The sequence below is a fragment of the Chlamydomonas reinhardtii genome, chromosome 5, assembly GCF_000002595.2.
Source record: "Chlamydomonas reinhardtii strain CC-503 cw92 mt+ chromosome 5, whole genome shotgun sequence".
Classification (NCBI taxonomy): domain Eukaryota; kingdom Viridiplantae; phylum Chlorophyta; class Chlorophyceae; order Chlamydomonadales; family Chlamydomonadaceae; genus Chlamydomonas; species Chlamydomonas reinhardtii.
In genome coordinates, this window is record NC_057008.1 from 1157225 (window position 1) to 1175185 (window position 17961).

The following is a 17961-nucleotide window of genomic DNA, read 5'->3' on the forward strand; positions in this document are numbered from 1 at the left end:
TGGTCGTCTTGTGATGGGATGGACAGGTCAATGTTGCCGGGTGCAAGGAATGTGAGGATACGCGGGTACAAATAGTTGGCTGGGAGGGGGCCTGGCAGGTATGTCACTGATACAGAGCCGTTGGTTAGGCATGCCGTGCTCATCCCATAAGTTTAGCGGACAAGGTGAGGGAGAGGGTAGCTGTGAACCTGGCACCTCCTGGCACCTCCTGGCACATTGCCGCCGGGCGTCAGGGAGCCGGTCACTTGCATTTTGCAGCGGCGCTGCGCGCCCAATACCTCTACACGTTTTTACAGCTTTGCATGAATGCATTGTCGAATCCGTATGCACGCCGAAGGTACGTCCAGCAGCGCCCACCTCTTTCCTTCCGAGCGTCCTGGCGGACCCCTAGCATGTACGGAACATGCTCCACTAGGCGCAGTGTGCATCAGGCCTATGTTCCCTGTGCTGGCTGGGGGCAGTCTTCAGGGCAGTAACCGGTAGAAGGTGCAGCCTAAATGGGGCAGTTGGCAGATGCCCGCTCAAAGTTCGTAGCCAAACGATGCTTGAGTTTGTGTGGACAAATTGTTCATCAAGAATACCGATATATACCAATTGCGCTCTAGGTCTGAACTTCTTCGGCTCTCGACCGACGATGGAGCAACACCGCTCCTGTTAAGCACAGTTTGCCGTCGTCGTTGAAATGCCGACTACAGATTACTTGCTGGAATACCGCTCCAGCTGGGCGCAGTCGCTCGCAGCGCTGCGCCCGGCTGAGGAGCAGAAGGTCGAGCTGCTGCTGCAGCTGTGCGCGCAACCAGCGAGCAGTGAGGAGGATGGATCTCAGGAGCAGCTATCAACCCGTGAGTGGCAAGCGCCTCGCCCTGGCTATGTGTTCCGGTCAATGCTTCGTCAGGAGTTGCTGTGTTTCGCTGCCAATGCATGAACGAATTGTCTTCGTATGGCATGCGTGTTTTGTTTGCTGTCTCTGGACTCGCCAGGCGAAGTCGCGGCGAACCTCCTGCCGCTGATCAGCTTCGTGCTCAAGTCGGGGGGACAGGTGCGTGCGGTCGGACCTGCGCGATGGACCCATTCTGCTGTATCCGTGGAGCCCCAGTTGCGGGCAGCGCGGGTAGGGATGCCCGTCACGGGCTAGCCCGAGCGCGGCGTGGCGTGGCGGTGCGGCCGGGGGGCTGAGACGACAACGGTGTCAGTGTGTGCCCGCTGCGTCACTTCCGGGTAGAAGGAGGGCTAGCGCATGCCCCCGCCTATCACCACATGCGTGTACTATGGATTCCCACAAACTCCACTGTTGGCTACACTGACATCTGGAAACACCTCACTCGAACGGGGAACGCAGCGTGTGGACCTGGTCATGCCCGAGGTGGCCCGGCAGCTGCCGCTGCTCACCGCCGGCTGGGTGGAGCCGGTGTCGGACCCCGAGGCACTGGAGAAGCTGTTCGGGGAGGTGTTCACGGCGCTGCGCAGGTGGGCGGGCGCCTCGCCGGGTGCGGCACCAGGCTGCGGCGCATCTGGGTCGGGGCATGGCAGGCGCTCAGGGCGCATCGGCCAGCAGGGTTTGTTCGTGTGAGGGCAGCCTGCGACTTCAAGCGATGGCGCGAGCGCATATGCAGCAAGCCCAACGCGCTCGAGCCCTCACCCACACGCCCTCACCCACACGCCCTCACCCGCACGCCCTCACCCGCACGCCCTCACCCGCACGCCCTCACCCACACGCCCTCACCCACGCGCCCTGTGCCGTCATAACCTCCCATACGCTGGCTTCCATCAACCCTCGCAACCGCCCCGCAGCGTCATCCGCCACAAGGGCATCAAGGCCAGCTGGCGCCAGGTGTTGAGCGCCGCAGTGGGCGACCTGCTCATCCGCCTGGTGCAGGCCCTGCTGCGCATGCCGCCCACCACCCCGGCAGCAGCAGCAGCAGCAGCCGCGCCCGCGCCCGGCGCGCCGCTGCAGCCCGGCGCGCCGGCGCTGGTGCTGCTGCGCGCGCTGACGCGCAGCGACGCGGCCGGCGGCGGCGGCGGCGGCGCCGGCGCGCTGCCGCTGCTGCCGGTGGACGCGGAGGTGCTGCTGACGTGGATGGTGGAGAAGGTGCTGCCGCTGGACGGCAAGGTGCCGCAGCTCAGCTTCTCCGCGGCGCCGCCGCCGGCGGGCTCGCGCGCAGCCTTGGCGGCCGCGGCCGCGGGCGATGAGAAGCTGCTGCTGCTGGCGGCCGCGCTGGTGCGGACCATGCTGGGGGGCGGCGCTGCTGCCGCCTTGGCGCAGCAGGGCGAGTCCGCGGCCACCAAGGAGCGGTCGCTGCTGACGACGCTGCTGACGTGGTCCATGGGCCTCATCCGTGGCGTGCTGACGCGGCTGCTGCAGCCCGCCACCGGCGTGGACGCGCTGAGTGCGGCGGTGCTGTCCGGCAAGCAGGCTCAGCAGCAGGAGGCGACTGGGGCGGGCGGCGCGGCCATCACACGCGCCGCGGCGCGCTTGGCGGCGAGCGCGATGCGCGGGCTGCTGCTGCTACGGCCGCAGGAGGCGGCGGCGGGCGCCAGCGGCGGCGGCGCGCTGTCGGCGGCGGCGCGGGGCCAGCTGCTTGAGGTGATCAGCATGATGCTGGACATGTCGGAGGCGTGCGTGTCGGCGGCGCTAGAGATTGGTGCGCAGGCACCCAGCAGCGACAAGGTGCGCGCGTTAGGGGCAGCCCTTGGTCACGTGCTGGGGTGGGCGGCCGTCATGTCAAGCCTGTACGGGTTGGTGCTTGGCCATATACGTGTGGATAGCTTGCAAGCAGGGACGCCTGATCTTGTAGTACGGAGACGTTCTGGCGCCTAGTGGTTTTCCACCCAGGCCTCAGTCGCAAAGCACTTTGCAAAACTCGCAGATGCTGGACACCGCCTCCTTCATCCTGGAGGACTGCTCCTCGCTCATCGTCACCGCCGCGCGCGAGGCCGCGCACGCCGCCGCCGCCGCCGCCACGCCCAACGGCTCGCCCTCCAAGCCCGGCGGCGGCCCCAGCGGCGCCGCCGCGGACGTGGGCGTCGTGTTCTCCCGCCTCAAGGCCATCCTCCTGGCGGCTGCCGCCCTGGTGGGACCGGCCTCGGCCTCTGTCGCTGGCTGGTCCGGCTTTTGGGCGTGGGACATCAGCCGCCCGCTGACCGCGTCCTACGCCGCCGACCGCGCCGGCGGCGCCGCCAAGCCGCCGGGTTGGGGCGCGCAACGGCTGTGCTGCAACGTGGCGGAGGCGCTGACGTGCGGCCTGGCGGCCAGCTACATGGCCGGGAACCGGGCCTACGTGTCGGCGCTGCTGCTGCTGCCGCTCAGCGTGCCGGACGCGGGCGCGAACGCCGGCGCGGCGGCGACCAACGAGGCCGAGGTAGGTGCTGCTCAGGGGGGCGGGGGGCACTAGGCGTCCACAACACCGCTAGCTAGGCCACCGCGCGTAGCCGCGCGTCTAGTAGACGCTATCCCAGAACACGGTAATCAGGACGTAGCCAAGGGCCGTCAACCGCGTGCTCGTCCCACCTCCCTGCATCCCTGCCCGACCCGCAGGTCCTGAGCCTGGCCACGGGCCGCCTGTTTGTGCTGCTGCGTGGCGACGACGGCCTGGCCCGACGCATGGTGCCGCTGCTGACGGACGTGCTGGGGCAGGGCCTGGCGCTGGGCGCCACCAACCACAGCAGCACCGGGGCCGCCGCCAACGGCGCCGGCGGCGCGGGCACGGCCGCCAACGGCGGAGCGGGCGCGGCGGCGGGCGGCGGCAACGCTGCCATGGTGGCGCTGCAGGCGTCGGTCGTGCAGACGCTGGCAGGTACGGTCGCGCGGCCACCTGGGTTGGCCACCAGGATGTACCGTCGACGCCCCCTGCCCAGCCCGCAAGTTTGACAGCGCTGATGAGCGGGGCTTACACGCCCCAGCTGACCGTGTGCATACCCCATCTGCACCTTTCCCTCATCCGCCCCCTTCCCCTGCTGTCTACTTCGCTACACTTTGCTAGTACCAATCTTGACAATCCCCCCGCCCCCGCCCCCCTTGCAGCCATGGCCTCCTGCAGTGTGCGGGCGGAGCGCACCACCACGTGGGCGTACGGCCAGGTCTCGGACGTGCTGCTGCGCCTGCTGCTGGAGTCGCGACACGCCGCCGCGCCCGCCGCGGCGCTGGCGGCGGCCGCCAAGGGCCCCGGCGCCGGCGCGCTGTCGGCCGGCCTGCTGACGCTGGCCAGGGGTGGGTGCACGGTGACCAGCAAGGGTCCCAGTCATCACGAGTCCGGGGGGCCAGCATAGGTCGGGGGCAGGAGTCGGACGGGGCGGGGAGGTGGGAGAAGATGCGAGGACGAACCGCCACTCGTTACCAGGCACTGGATCAATGCGGGCTCATGCTTCTGCAACCCTTGTGCCTGCAGGCATGCGTCGCGCGCCCAGCGTTGCGCGCCGTGACCTGCGCAGTCGACTGCTGGTGCAGTTCAGCGAGCTGGGGCTGCGCGCGGGGGCGCAGGGTGCGGCGGGCGCTGCCGCGGTGGCGGAGATGGGTGCGCTGCTGCCGGCGGTGGCGGAGGCGTGCGAGGCGGCGGAGGAGGGGCTGGGCGGTCTGGGCTACATGCCATCGTCCGTCAGCCGCCTCAGCCTCAACGGCGCCGCCTCCACGGCGGCACGCGGCGGCAGGCCGGGCGCGCTGACGAGCATGACCAGCAGCGTGGGCGCTCAGAAGGCCGACATCGCCACTGTCAAGGTAGGGGCTTGCCTGGCATGCCTGGTTGTATCAGTCCATACTCCGACGCCCTACGGGTTGTAATGCGGAGGTCCCTAGTCGCGGCGTCACCAGTTTGCAGCCAAGCGTTTTAGCGGGGTGCCTTCCTACGTATATCAACGTATGGTGTCGCCTGACCCGCTGGCCGCATGCCTTATGTGCCACATTCCTCTATCTCGCTAACACGTTGCAGCTGCTGCGGAACCTGTGGCTCTACTGCGCGCTGTTCGGACTGACCAAGCCGACCGCGGCGCCGGCGCAGCTGGAGGCGGCGGGGCGCATCGCGGCCGTGACGCCCATGATCTTGCTGGCGGACGGCGCGTTCAGCGAGCAGGTGCGGCAGCAGCAGCAGCTCGCAGGGCAGGCGGCTGTCGTTGTCTTACTCTAACATTCAGGCTGTACCGTATGTGGCAGTGTTGGGCTTTATGCTGAAGACAATTCGTGTATTGCTGCCCAGACGTATAAACGCTTGCAAGTACACGGGTGCTGGAAATGAAAGCCGCTCTTTGTGCACGTGTGTGTGTGTGTGTGTGACTGTGTGACTGTGTGATCGTGCGCACCACCCCAGGATGTGGCGGAGCAGCTCAAGGCGGAGCTGGGCGACCGGCTGCGGCTGGCGGGCGAGGCGGTGGCGTCGCCCGCGCGCCTGCGGGCCAGCCTGCAGGTGCGGGCGGGGGCGGTGCCGGTGGGGGGGGGCGGTATGTACCAGCCCAAACTAAACCAAACCAAGGTGGTAATTCATTCCAACACCAAAGGGGGGCGAGCGGGGTGCGCGTAGTGCAGAACCAACGCGTGCACGTCTGATGCGGCTGGGAAGTCGGCGAGGAGTTGCCTTATGCGGGTGCTGCAAATTGCATTTGCTGCAGGCCGTCACTGTTTGGCCCGCCCTGATCCCCAACCCTGCAGAGCGTGCTGGGCGTGGCGGTTGGCGGCACCCCCCAGCCGCCGCCAGACGCCAACATGCAGGTGTGGCCCGCGCCTATGGTAAATTAGTTTGGGGGGTTGTAGATACCAGCCCAAACTAAACCAAACCAATCCAATAGGGGGGGTTCTGGTCGGCCACTGCAGGCCGTGCCTCATGTGGCACGTTGTTATTTTGCTTTTGGGGGTGGGCTTCCGCTCCTGCAGGCCGTGCCTCTTTTTGGCACGTTTGGCTCGTTCCCATTCGACAGGCACACTGGCACACACGCGTGATCCTGCCCCTTCGGCATGCAACCGTGCATTGGTTGCGCAGCCTTGTCTTGCTCCGCCTCATTGCGCCTTCCCGCCGCCTCGCCGCAGGCCTACCTGCTGGCGGTGGCCACGGCGGAGCTGTGTCGCGCCAGGCACGCGCCCCGGGTGCTTGATGGTAGGCACTAGGCACTAGGCCCGGGGCTGAACAAACGTGGGGAAGCAGGCACAACAGTTGGACTGTCGGGAGCGCGAGCCCGACCTATTTAACCCGAGGAGCGCAACGCGCCTGACCCGGCCTTCTCGTCATTCGTCCCCTCCAGCCCCAACTGCGCAAACCCCTACCCTCTTCGCATGCTCCTTCCTTCCCCGAACCCTCCCCCTGCCTTAGCTTATCATGAACCCCCCCCCCTGAATTTCTGTTCCACCTTTGCACCTCCCCCGCAGCCGAGTACAGCCCCATCTCCATGCCGCTCATGTACCTGCAGTCCGCGGACCCCGCCAAGTCCGACGCGGCCTGGTGCGTGCTGTTCCAGGGTTTGCCAGGGACCCGCGTCAGGCCCCAGCGTGGTCGAATCCGCGTTCCCAGGAGCCCATGATCGCTAGAAGGCATGCATGATCCACACGCAAGCGGCGACCGAAATATGACCTCGCACTCATCCCGCAGGTACACGGTGATCGCTGAGAAGTCGTTTGACGCCTACTTGGCCCGGCTGAAGGCCGAGGCCTCGGCCGCCGTCGCCGCCGCCGATCGCGGCACAGCCGACCCCGCCCCCGCCGCCAACGCCCCCCGCCGCCCCAGCTACACCGGCCTTCCACCCTCCCCGGGCGGTGGCGGCGTCCGCGTGGCCCCCGCCCCCGCCAACGGCGCCGCCTCCGCCGCCAGCGCCTCGCCCTTCGCCACTGGCGCCTGGCCCGGCGGCGACCCCGCCGTTGCCGGCGCCGACGACGACGACTCCGATGATGATAACGAGGACGCTGGGCAGTCGAACGGCCACGGCGGCGCCGTTTCGGAGACCGGCATCATGCCGGAGCTGATGGTGGGCGGCGCCGCCGCCGGCGCCGCCAGCAGCGCGGTCAACGGCGCGATCGCGGCGGCGGCGGAGTGCGAGCGCTGCTTGGAGGCCCTGGCGGTGGCGCTGATCCGGCACCTGGGCGTGTCGGGCGGGCACGTGGACGGGCAGGCGCCCCTGTCGTCCACGGCGGCGGACCGGCTGCTGCGGCGGCTGCTGGAGGCGTACAGCCCCATCTACTGGAGCCACGCCTGCGTGGCGGCGCTGCTGGGTGAGGACCTGGGGGGTTACATTATGGCTTAGGAAGTGGTAGACGGTTGACCGTCTTGAGGAACAGCAATCGGGGTTGGGGTGTTGTGAATACCAGCCCAAACTAAACCAAACCAAGCTGAACTCGCGGGGGAGGATGAGCATGAGGAGGAGGAGCAGGAGACCAAGGCCTTGGGCGTGGAGTGGGGGGGGGCGGGTTCGGTGGATGGAGGGGGGCCAGGGGCCGTGGCAAACGCGTGCCGGACAGGACCGTGTTACGCCCGTAACACGGTCACGCGGCTTAACCATGTCGGTTTCCTCCGCCACGCCTTTCCTCGGAATTGTCAGGACCAACCAAACCCCCACACCCGTGCACCCGCAGGCGAGCTGGAGACAGAGGAGGGCGTGGACCACCCGCTGAGCGAGGTGCCCGGCGCGAGCAACCTCACCTCCTCCACCTACGAGCTCGGCGGCGGCGGCGGCAGCGGCGGCGGCGGCCCGGTGTGGCGCTGGCTGAAGGCGTGGGTGTACGCGGCGGCGCGCGCGGCGCCCACACGCACCGAGGCCATGCTGCACCAGTTCCTGGGCCAGGTGCGTGTATGGGGTCTGTGTGTGTGGGGGGGGGGGGTACATGATATTTGGGTGTGTGTGTAAGATCCATGATGATTGGGGGGGTTGTAAACACCAGCCCAAATAGACCAAACCCAGCCAAACTAGCGGAGCACAGTCAGGGGCGCAATGGGCGTGGGGGGACGGGAGAAGGGAGAACGGGAGAAGAGGCCGCGGCATCGGTCGTCGGCAGGAGCACTTAGGGGAAAGAATTGTGCACTGGGCGGCCGCTCTGCTGTTCCCAGCCCCTGCAACACCGTACGGTGTACATCATCCATGCCCCCTCACATACCTCTCCCACCCATGGCCGGTCTGGGGCTGCAGTCGAGCGTGGCGGCATACACACTCGGCGGCGACGGCGCGGTTGGCGGCGGCGCCGCCTCCGCCATCCTGGCGGGTACTGGCGGCGGCGCCGCCGGCGCCGGCGGCGGCGGCGGCGGCACTCGCGGCGTCAGCTCGCTGCAGGCGTCCGCCGAGCACCACCGCGCCCACGTGGCGGCGCTGCGCCGCGCCGCCGACCTGCTCGCCATCTGCGCCGACGCGCGGCGGCGCGCGGCGGGCGGTGCGGGCGCGGGCGTGGCGGCGGACGGGACCATGGCGCTGTGCCGCAAGCTCTTCTTCGCGGGTGAGCGGCGAGAGAGAAAGCGCGTGAGGGCAAGAACCGGACGCGGTGCCAGTGAGAGCTGCCTCCACCGCCGAATGCTACCTGACCACAGGGGCGCATGAAACTGGACTTTGCCAACCCAACCTAACTGCACCGCACTGCCCGGCCCCCACTTCTTATTTCATGCATGTATGAACATAGGATTATGCAACGTATATTCAATTGTACCCTCCCAGGCGCGGTGGTGGGCGTGCAGTTCTCGGCGGGCGGCCCCTCCGCCGGTCCCACGGTGGTTGCGGAGAAGGTGTTGTCGGCTCTGGAGGAGGTGCTGGGGGCGCCCGCCGCCCCCGGCGCCGCCCGCCTGCTGGAGCAGCGCTACCTGGGCGCCGCCGCCTTTTTGGCGCGCGAGGCGGCGGAGGCGGCGGAGGCGGCGCTGGTGGGCAGCGAGGCGCACGCGCTGGCGTACCGGCTGCTACAGAGCCTGTGCACCGCGCCCATCAAGCGGTGAGGGGGTTGCAGCACTGGTGGGGTTACAGTCATGAGTAATTTAAGGAAGTGGTAGACGGTAGGGGGAAGGGGAGGGCGGCTGTATGGTCGTTGCTACTGACGGCCTGTGTGGTTGAGACGTGTGAAAAAGTGCCCCCACCACGCACGGCCTGCCCAGCGCCTACGGTCCGCCCAGCACCCATGCGTGCACATTCTTGCTTTGCCACTACCCCAAAGCCACACCAACCGCCACAAACCCCTGGGGTCATCGGTAACGACGCGCCTGTTGTACCACCGTGCCTGGCTACAACTTCGCCGTTTCCTAGCCAAATAATCATGAATGTACCCCCCCCCCCCCCATGAATGTAACACATGATTACATGAACGTTCTTACTTCGCCGCTGCCCCAAAGCGCCGCCACACCATTGCTTCTTTGGTTGTCCATGAGTGTAACACCCACCCACCACCACCACACTCCAACCGCCGCCGCCGCCGCCCGCGCAGCTTCACGCCCGACATGATGGGCCTGGCCGTGTTCGCCTGGACCTGGATCACCACCGCCGGCCCCGCCTGGCTGGTACCGCTGGTGTCGCGCACCGCCGCCGTCTGGTCAAACACAGTAGACCGAGGCCTGGGCCTCTTCAGCGGCGCCTGGACGCCCGACAGCGCCGCTGCCGCCGCAGCGGCGGCCGCGGCCGAGGCTGAGGCGGCCGGCGGCGCCGGTGGCGGCGCCGGCGGCGGCTTCATCAGTGCGGCGGGGCCGCCCTCGCGTGAGGAGGCGGCGCTGCTGGCGGCGCTGTCTTGCCACCACCAGTGGGTGGCGTTCCTGTTTGAGATGTGGAGCAGCGCCGGCGACAGAACCGACGCCGAGCAGCGCGCGCTGGCACTGGTGTTCGAAAAGTGAGCGTTGCGCAGCGTCACACGCTGTGTGTTACACATCGAACGATGGGATGTGGCAGGTGGAAATGCTGGTGTGCAACCTGTGCAAAGTATGGGGTGGTGGTGGTGGTTCATTGCATAAAGATAGCTGAACATGCGCCCATTCCAAGTGTTGCTCTGAGCTCCTGCCTCCTGCGCGCGCCCTGACACACACACACACACACACACACACACACACACACACACACACACACACACACACACACACACACGCACCCTCCCACAGGCTGCTGCACCACTCGCTGCTGCACCCAGAGCGGCTGAGCAGCCACCCCGCCGCCGCCGCGCCGCTGTTCCGGCTGCTGCAGCTGACGCTGGCGTTCTGCCAGCACTGCGCGCGCATGCGGCCCGCGGGGGCGCCCGTGCCGCCCTCACACGCCCTGCTGTACGACAGGCAAGTCGGCGGGGTGATTGAGCAGGGTGACGACCCCCGGCCACGTGCCTCCATGCCTTTGCCGCCCACCCCCTCACGCTCACGGCATAATCTTTTGTGGTTCGCGCACGCGCCCTCCTTTTTTTCCGGTTCCGGCATCTCTGCTACTGCTGCTGCACCTGCTCCTGCTACTGCTGCTCCTGCTCCTGTTCCTGCTGCTGCTCCTGTTCCTGCTGCCAACACACACTGCCGCCCAACACTGTGATCTCAGGGTGCTGCGCTCGGGCCTGCTGTGGTTCGCGCACGCGCCCTCCTTCACCGCGCGCATGTCGCAGCGCCAGGCGGAGGAGCAGCACGCCGCAGTGTCCGACTTCGCCGCACTGCTGGCAGCCATGGGCGCCAGCGCCTGGCCGGTGGTGGCCGCCGGCCCCGTGTACGACAGGCACAGGGACGGCCAGTCCGCCATCGAGGCCGGTGCGTGTTTTTGTGTGTGGAGTGGGTTTGGGTGTGTGTGGGGGGGGGCGGGAGGTTGCTATTTGCCCGGGGGCAACAGATAAGTCAGAAAGCGGGGGAGGCGGGCTCTGGGGGGGTTTGAGGGAGTGGCAGTCGTGGCTGTGTGGCTTTCGCAGGTGTACGGCAGTCGTACAACTGTCACATGCACGGGGTCACGCGTTTTCCTGCGCTTTCTCTCCTGTCCTGCAAATATGCCTCTTTGCCCGCTCAAGCAACGCAGCCGCAATAAACTAGTGTTCTGTGCCCCCATGTAGCGGCAACCCCCTTGTCCTCGCACCCCCTCGCAGTGGGCTGGCCCTCCAACACCCTGCCGGTCAGCTCTGTGGTGTGGGGCGCGGCCGCCAAGGGCCTGCGCACCTCCGACGCCGCCGCGCTGCTGACGGCGCTGTGCCGCAACGAGGTGACACGACTCACCGTGTGGGCGAGGCCGCTGGCGGCGGCGGCGGCGGCTGGCGGCGGCGGCGCTGCGGGGCAGGTGCTGAGCCTGACGCCCGCCATGGTCAAGATCGCCTGGCTGGTGCGTGCAGTGCGTGTGTTGTGTGTGTGTGTGGGGGGGGGTGTTACATTTATGCTCAACTAAGACGAGGAGGCAGATTTAGGGCTGTAATAGGGCTGTGTGATGGCTGGGCCAGGGTTCAGAGGCGGCGGCGGCGCACGGATGGTCCCCATTTCCGAGGTAGCTTGCGGGCAGCGCCACACACCCGCACTTCTCTACCCGCTCTCCCGCTCATTGAGGACTACACTGTTTTGTCCTTGTTTCACAAAGCCGCTCCAACGTTGCTACTTACTCCGCGTTCGGGCTCTGTGTGACCTCTGCTCCCATGCTGCCGGTGCCGCAGGTGTCTCCCAAGCTGGCGGTGGCGGTAGTGCGGCGCTGCCCCGCGCCCGCCTCCAACGCGGCCGGCGGCGACGCGGCGCACCGCGCTCTGGAGAAGCTGCTCATTGAGGCGGCGTCGGAGCCGCGCGTGCAGGTGGGGGCGCGCGAGCGGGGGGCGCACGAGTGTAGGAAAGGGGAGGTGTACGGGCTGTAGGTAGGTGATGTGTACGGGGTGTAAGGAGGTAAGCACTGGTGCTGCCCCTGCACATCAAGCCCGCCTGGTGTATCGCTGCGCTACAAATGAACTTTCTGGTCAATCAGAATGTACCTCCACCCCCTTCCCACTGGACGGCTATCCCCCTTCCCCCGGTCATCGGTATGCGCACCCCTACCCCTGCTGTTGACTTTGCTACAACTCTCCGTACCATCTTTGCAACCTCACCACCACCCCACCACCACCCCACCACCACCACCACCACCTGCCAGCACCACCACCAGCACCCCACTACCACTTCCTTAACTCATCATAATCCCCCACCCCAGGAGCTGCCCGAGGCCGCGCTGTTCCTGGCCACGCCCGAGGCCGCCCGCGCCAACGCGCCCCACCTGGCGGCGCTGGCCACATGGGCGCCGGCGGGCGCGGTGGAGGGGCTGCAGCTGATGTCGGGGCCGGCGCTGCTGCACGCCGGCGTCAAGGCCTACGCGCTGCGCTGCCTGCACGCCACGGCGCCGGCACGGGTGGCGTTCTTCCTGCCGCAGCTGGTGCAGGTGGGTGTGGTGGGGGGGGAGGGGGCTGTGGGTAGGGGTTGTAGATACCAGCCCAAAGTAAACCAAAACCAACGAACGGGGGCTGCGGGTAGGGGTTGTAAATACCAGCCCAAACTAAACCAAACGAAGCACAGGCACAGGGGTGGGATGGGGGATGGCCAAACATGTAAAGGGCATGTATCAAAATGGAAGTGGGGGTGGGGAATGGTGGGAGGTGCGACGTGCGGGCGTGTTGGAGGAATACCGTACAGGGAACCCCACAACTTGCCCATTCTTAAGAAACTGAAGCGGCCGCCGACCACCTCAAGACAATGACTATAACCCCACACACCTCGCCCCGGAACCCTGTGCCTCACCTTCACCACCACCGCCCTGCCCAACTCCCTCTCCCATGGGGACTATTGTCGCGTGCCACTCCGTTGCCAAGCATCGGCCACGCTCTCCTCCTCGCTCTATTGCATTGGGTTTGGTTTAGTTTGGGCTGGTATCTACAACCCCCCCCCCCGTGCACTCCCGTTTTCGTTGGTTTTGGTTTAGTTTGGGCTGGTATTTACAACCCCCCCCCACACACACACACACGCGCCTGCTGTACTATTGTTCACTGCTTACCCCCCGTCCACCATTTTCTTAGCTAATCATGAGTGTAACCCCCCTCCCACCCCGCGAAGGCTCTGCGCAACGACTCTGACGGCGCCACGGCCCGCTTCCTGCTGGACACCGCGGCCGCCGACGACCTGTTCCTGCACCAGCTCATGTGGGCGCTGGTCACGGAGGAGCGGCCGCCGCAGGAGGAGTTCAACCCCGAGGTCAAGCGGTGCGTGCGCCGCTGCGGGGAGGGGAGGGGGTGGTAGATACCAGCCCAAACTAAACCAAACCCAATGCAATAGAGCGAGGGGGATTGGGAAAAGGGGAGAGGGAGGGGAGGCGTAGTTTATTCCAAATCCAAAGAAACCAAGACCCAGAACCAGGGATGGGGGGGGAGGGGTGGGGTGGGGGGTTGAGGTGGCGGAGAGGTGGGAGCATGCCTGCGTTTTGGGCGAGCTGTTTGCCGGTGGCAGAGAGGATTGAATTCAGCGTGTGGGTCCCAATGTGACCCTCCTTATAACTTACCATATGCCTCCAACCACACACACACCTCCACACAGCTCCGGCTGGCAGCCGCCTGCGGACACGGGTCTGTGGGAGCCGGCCGCTCGCCTGAAGCAGCGCGTGCTGGCGGGCATGACCCCCGTCTCCGCCGCCTACTGGAACGCGGAGAACGACTACTTCAACCAGGTCACCAGCATATCGGGTGCGTGGGATGGAGGCGGAGGGAGGTGGGGGTGCCTAAGAGGCTGGCGGGTGTCAATGCACGCGTGGCACAAGGGCGCCTACCCTGCCTTTCATGTGCGGCTATACCCTTGCTCCACTACACGCTTGCACCATCCCCTCCCCTGGACTCCACGGACATCGGCAACGACTGCGTGACATCTGTACCATTGCTCCTGGCTACGCCTTCTCGTCTTATTTAACATGCATGGAACCCCTCCCCTCCTCGTGGCGCTTTGGAGTGCTGGAACTTCACCTCGCGCCCGCCCTGAATTCCCGCCCGCGGCACCTGCTGTACCAATGTGCCTGGCCGTAATTTACGCTTCTTCTTTATTCCAAACCATGAGCGTCACCCCCCGGACTTCCATGCCCCTAGGTATCCTGAAGAAGCTGGAGCCGGACGAGCGGCGGCCCAAGATCCGTAGCGAGCTGCAGCGCTTCGCGCCCGGCCGCCCCGACCTGTACGTGCCCACAAACCCCGACTGCCGAGTACTGGCACACATCCCGGAGTCGGGCACGCCCATGCAGAGCGCAGCCAAGGTGTGGGGCAGTTGGGGAGGAGAGGGGAGGGGAGGGTTGTAAATACCAGCCCAAACCGAGCTAAAACGAGCGAGGGGAGGGGAGGCGAGATGGGGAGGGGCAGGGGCAGGGGCAGAGACAAAGGGGTGGAGTTGCACTCGGAACGGAGCTCGGGCGGATACGGTGGAAACGGGTGGCATCGTGTGGGTTGTCATGCAGTGGTGACCGCGAGCCGCCGCCGCCGCCGGTGGCCCCCCTCCCCGGACGTCGACATTTCACACTTTGTGATTGCATCACTTCGCTCTCCATGAACGGCTACCCCTCCCCCCATACTGTGGCTTCTCACCACCTGCTTCTCCCCCTCCCTCGCCCCCACCCACCCACCTCATCCCGCGCAGGTTCCCATCCTGGTTGCCTTTAAGGTGGAGCAGCGGCCGCCCGCCCCGCTGCCGCCGCTCACCCGTAGCCTGGCCTGCATCTTCAAGGTCGGCGACGACTGCAGGCAGGACGTGCTGGCGCTGCAGGTGCGGGCGTGTGTGTGCATGTGCGTGTGTGTGTGAGTGTGTGATGGGGGGCAGCTTGAACTAAACCGGACCCAAAGGCTGAACAGCGAGGAGGAGAGCGTGGCCGGGGGGAGGATGACTGAGCCCAACGGACAAGTCGACGGGGGTCGGGGGCCATTGGTAAGGCCAGGGGCCCGGGGGGGCGTGGGTGTGCATACCACCCGTGCGTGCAGTCCCCCTGCAACGGCTTCCCCCCTCAAACGCTTCTCCTCCTCAACGCCTCCCCTCCACATCCCCACTCCCACCCCTGCGCCTCTCCCCACCGCCTCCTCACCAGGTCATCTCCATCCTCAAGGGCGCCTTCAGCGCTGCCGGCCTGGACCTGTACCTGTGCCCCTACGGCTGCATCCCCACCGGCTACGGCCGCGGCATCATTGAGGTGGTGCCGCACACCAAGTCCCGGTGAGCCGATCCCGCTTAGTCACGTCACGTACTCGGTCCTAATTGCCGCGTCCTGGGTTTCGAGGGAGGCAGTGGAGTGTGGGAGGTGTGCGGGTGTGTAGAAGGCAGCGTGCCTGGCGGTGCTTAGGGGGGGACACGCAGCCACTCGGGAAGGGCGCCCCGCGAGATGGCATCCCTCATAACCACCTGCCTCCCCACACACCCACGGTCATCGGTAACGACGCGCCTGCTGTACATTTGTGCCTGGCCACAACTTCACTTTTCAATTATTCATTCATGTAAACCCCCGCTAGCGTTTGCTTGGTTTGATTTTGTTTGGGCTGGTATCAATACACACGCGCGCACACACACACACACACACACACACACACACACACACACACACACACACATCGCATGCACTGTCCTACGCGTAATGTTTTCCTTGTGCTCTTTAACACACACATATCCCGCACAGCGCCGCTATGGGTGAGCTGTCGGACCGGGGCCTGCACGAGATCTTCGTGTCGCAGTTCGGGCCGCCCGGCACGCCCGGCTTCGAGCGCGCCCGCCACAACTTCATCGTGTCGGAGGCCGCCTACGCAGTGGCCAGCTTCATCCTGCAGGTGAGCGACTGCGGAGGGTGCGTTGCGGGGGTGCGGCACGAGGGTGCGGCACGAGGGTGCGGACGGCGATGTCGGCTAGATGTGGGGTGGCACATGCGGTCAACGGAGGGGACTGGCCTACTCCTGCGCACAGGCTGGTCCACAGAATGCCACATCATAGCCGTCTGGTGTTAATTCACTCAACAGAGTAAACTGCCGTAACAAATCAAACACACACACCGCAGGCCAAGGACCGCCACAACGGCAACCTGCTGATCGACAGCAGCGGCCGCCTGGTCCACATCGACTTTGGCTTCATCCTGGAGATCAGCCCGGGCGGCAACATGGGCTTCGAGTCCGCGGCCTTCAAGCTGAGCCACGAGATGACGCAGCTGCTGGACCCGGGCGGCCTGCGCAACAGCGGCCACTTCCGCCTGTTTGAGGAGCTGGTGGTGCGCGGCTACCTGGCGGTGAGGCGGAGGAGGGGGGGGGGGCTCCGGGGGCGGTGAGGCAGGTGGAGGGGGGGGGCTCAGGCGTCGGGGCGGAGGAGGGGGGCGGCTACATGGCGGTGAGGCAGGCGGGGGGGTGGCTCAGGGGGCGGGGGGCCGGGGCGTCGGGCGGGGGGGGTGTAAATTGTGAATGCCAGCCACCATAACCAAACCAAATTAAACTAGGGGGGCCTCAGGGGGCGGGGGGCTGTGTAGCATGCTGCAAACCCACCCACCCACCCACCCTATGCGCCGCCAGGCCCGCACTGTGGCCGAGCCCATCATCGCCACGGTGGCGCTCATGGCTGACAGTGGCCTGCCCTGCTTCGGCCATGGCAAGCCGCTGCCGCACCTGCGCCGCCGCTTCCACCTGGAGATGAGCGAGGGGCAGGCGGCCGCCTTCATGCGCGGCGCCATCGCCGACGCCTACCAGAAGTGGACCACGGGCTTCTACGACTACATCCAGAACCTGCAGAACAGGATCCCCTATTAGAGGGAGGGGGAGCAGGTGGAGGAGGAGGAGGAGGAGGAGGAGCTGCGAGGGTTGGCGGAGAGAGGTGGTGTGTAGGTGGTGGGGTGGTGGGAGCTACTGAGCAGAGCAGAGCGTTGGAGCCGTGCCCCAGTCAAGGATACGGAGAGCTGGACACATGTGTTGTAGGGCTGCAGCGTCTGCTGGGCCACTAAGGGAGAGCGGTGTGTGCCTGTGGTTGCCGCGGTGTGAAGTGGATCCAGAGGCGGCGGGTTGCTGAGACAAGGAACACGGCAAGGTACTGGAACGGGTTCACTGATCAGGGCAGGTCGGGACCGATCGAGGCATTGCTGGATGGGATTCGGACTAGCTAATAGTCGCAGGCCCACACGGGTTTGTCAAGAAGGTTCACGACACTATCTGCACATGCGTCGCGTGCGTTAAATGGGATACCGCAATCAATGTTCAAGACCTGCTTCTGTAGATGTATAGTCGTAGCAGATTCTCACCAGCACTGACGGCCCGCGTTGGTTATAATCAATCTTAGGCGTGTCGGGAACTAACGGTGTGTGAGAGAGCGTAGCATGCGACGCAAGGCATGATGGGGTGATAGCTATGCGCGCGGACCGGTAGCTGTATGTGCGCACGGACCGACGGCATGCAGCAGACATCACCGTATGGCATCCCCCGCCACTAGCACTGTGTAACCATTCGTTGCTGGTCGTTGCAACTGCTGTCAACGGCAGTCGACCACATGTGCGCGCTTGACAATGTGGGTTGATGCTGGACGGCAAGCAGACCCGGGGGACCACGTCAGTGCTGCCAGGGGTAGACAGGATGCAGCTCCGCCCTGGGATTGCTGCAAAGTGCAAACATACCTCGCTTGAAGCCCAGTCCAGGGGAGGGCCTCCCTTGCCCTCCCATACCGTGCGCCTTCATGTGCAAGGGCGGCAGGCACACGGCCAGGGTACGAGGGCCTAAAGCTCCTTCTGTCGCAGAATCCCTATGAACTGGACGCATGTGTGTGTGTGTGTGTTACAGGATTGGAAGTGTGCATTCCTAATACCTGCAACGAGACTAACCGAGCCGCAAGGGCCCCTCGTCTCCTGGAACTGGATTGTTAGTTGCATCTTGCACACCGTGTGCACCGTCGTGGTGCTGCCTAATCAAAAGACAGCGCTTAGACCAAGCAAATATCACGTACGCAGCAAGCCAACTTAAATTGGTCAGCACTTTGCATAACCTGCTTCATTGAATCAGAACTGATACCGTACGTTGATCTGACACACGTGTACGCTTCACACTCAAGTAAAACATGCCGTTCATCCTCTACTCCTTTGTTGCAGAGGGGGCAAAGC

The 17961-nt window shown here is 65.7% G+C and overlaps 1 protein-coding gene across 1 annotated transcript; it reads left to right on the plus strand.

Moving 5' to 3' along the window:
* The first annotated feature begins 281 nt into the window (after positions 1-281).
* On the plus strand, positions 282-17322 carry CHLRE_05g245550v5 (uncharacterized protein). Its single transcript, XM_043062500.1, has 31 exons — positions 282-842; positions 981-1039; positions 1340-1467; positions 1792-2668; positions 2868-3359; positions 3536-3794; positions 4022-4207; positions 4386-4711; positions 4923-5063; positions 5298-5393; positions 5636-5695; positions 6011-6077; positions 6347-6419; positions 6567-7183; positions 7544-7752; positions 8095-8395; positions 8611-8878; positions 9365-9760; positions 10026-10193; positions 10444-10646; positions 10973-11202; positions 11525-11656; positions 12046-12270; positions 12939-13084; positions 13416-13561; positions 13955-14118; positions 14496-14621; positions 14938-15062; positions 15520-15667; positions 15892-16116; positions 16394-17322. The coding sequence occupies exons 1-31, from the start codon at positions 683-685 to the stop codon at positions 16625-16627; spliced, it is 6987 nt and encodes a 2328-aa protein (XP_042924649.1). The 5' UTR covers positions 282-682; the 3' UTR covers positions 16628-17322.
* Positions 17323-17961: the final 639 nt, after the last annotated feature.

Excerpts from the sequence above, each read along its gene's own strand:
- CHLRE_05g245550v5 (XM_043062500.1), top strand. The coding sequence starts at position 683 with ATGCCGACTACAGATTACTTGCTGGAATACCGCTCCAGCTGGGCGCAG. Across the intron at positions 4,208-4,385 it reads CCTGCTGACGCTGGCCAGGG|GCATGCGTCGCGCGCCCAGC; the intron begins GTGGGTGCACGG and ends TTGTGCCTGCAG. Across the intron at positions 7,753-8,094 it reads TGCACCAGTTCCTGGGCCAG|TCGAGCGTGGCGGCATACAC; the intron begins GTGCGTGTATGG and ends CTGGGGCTGCAG.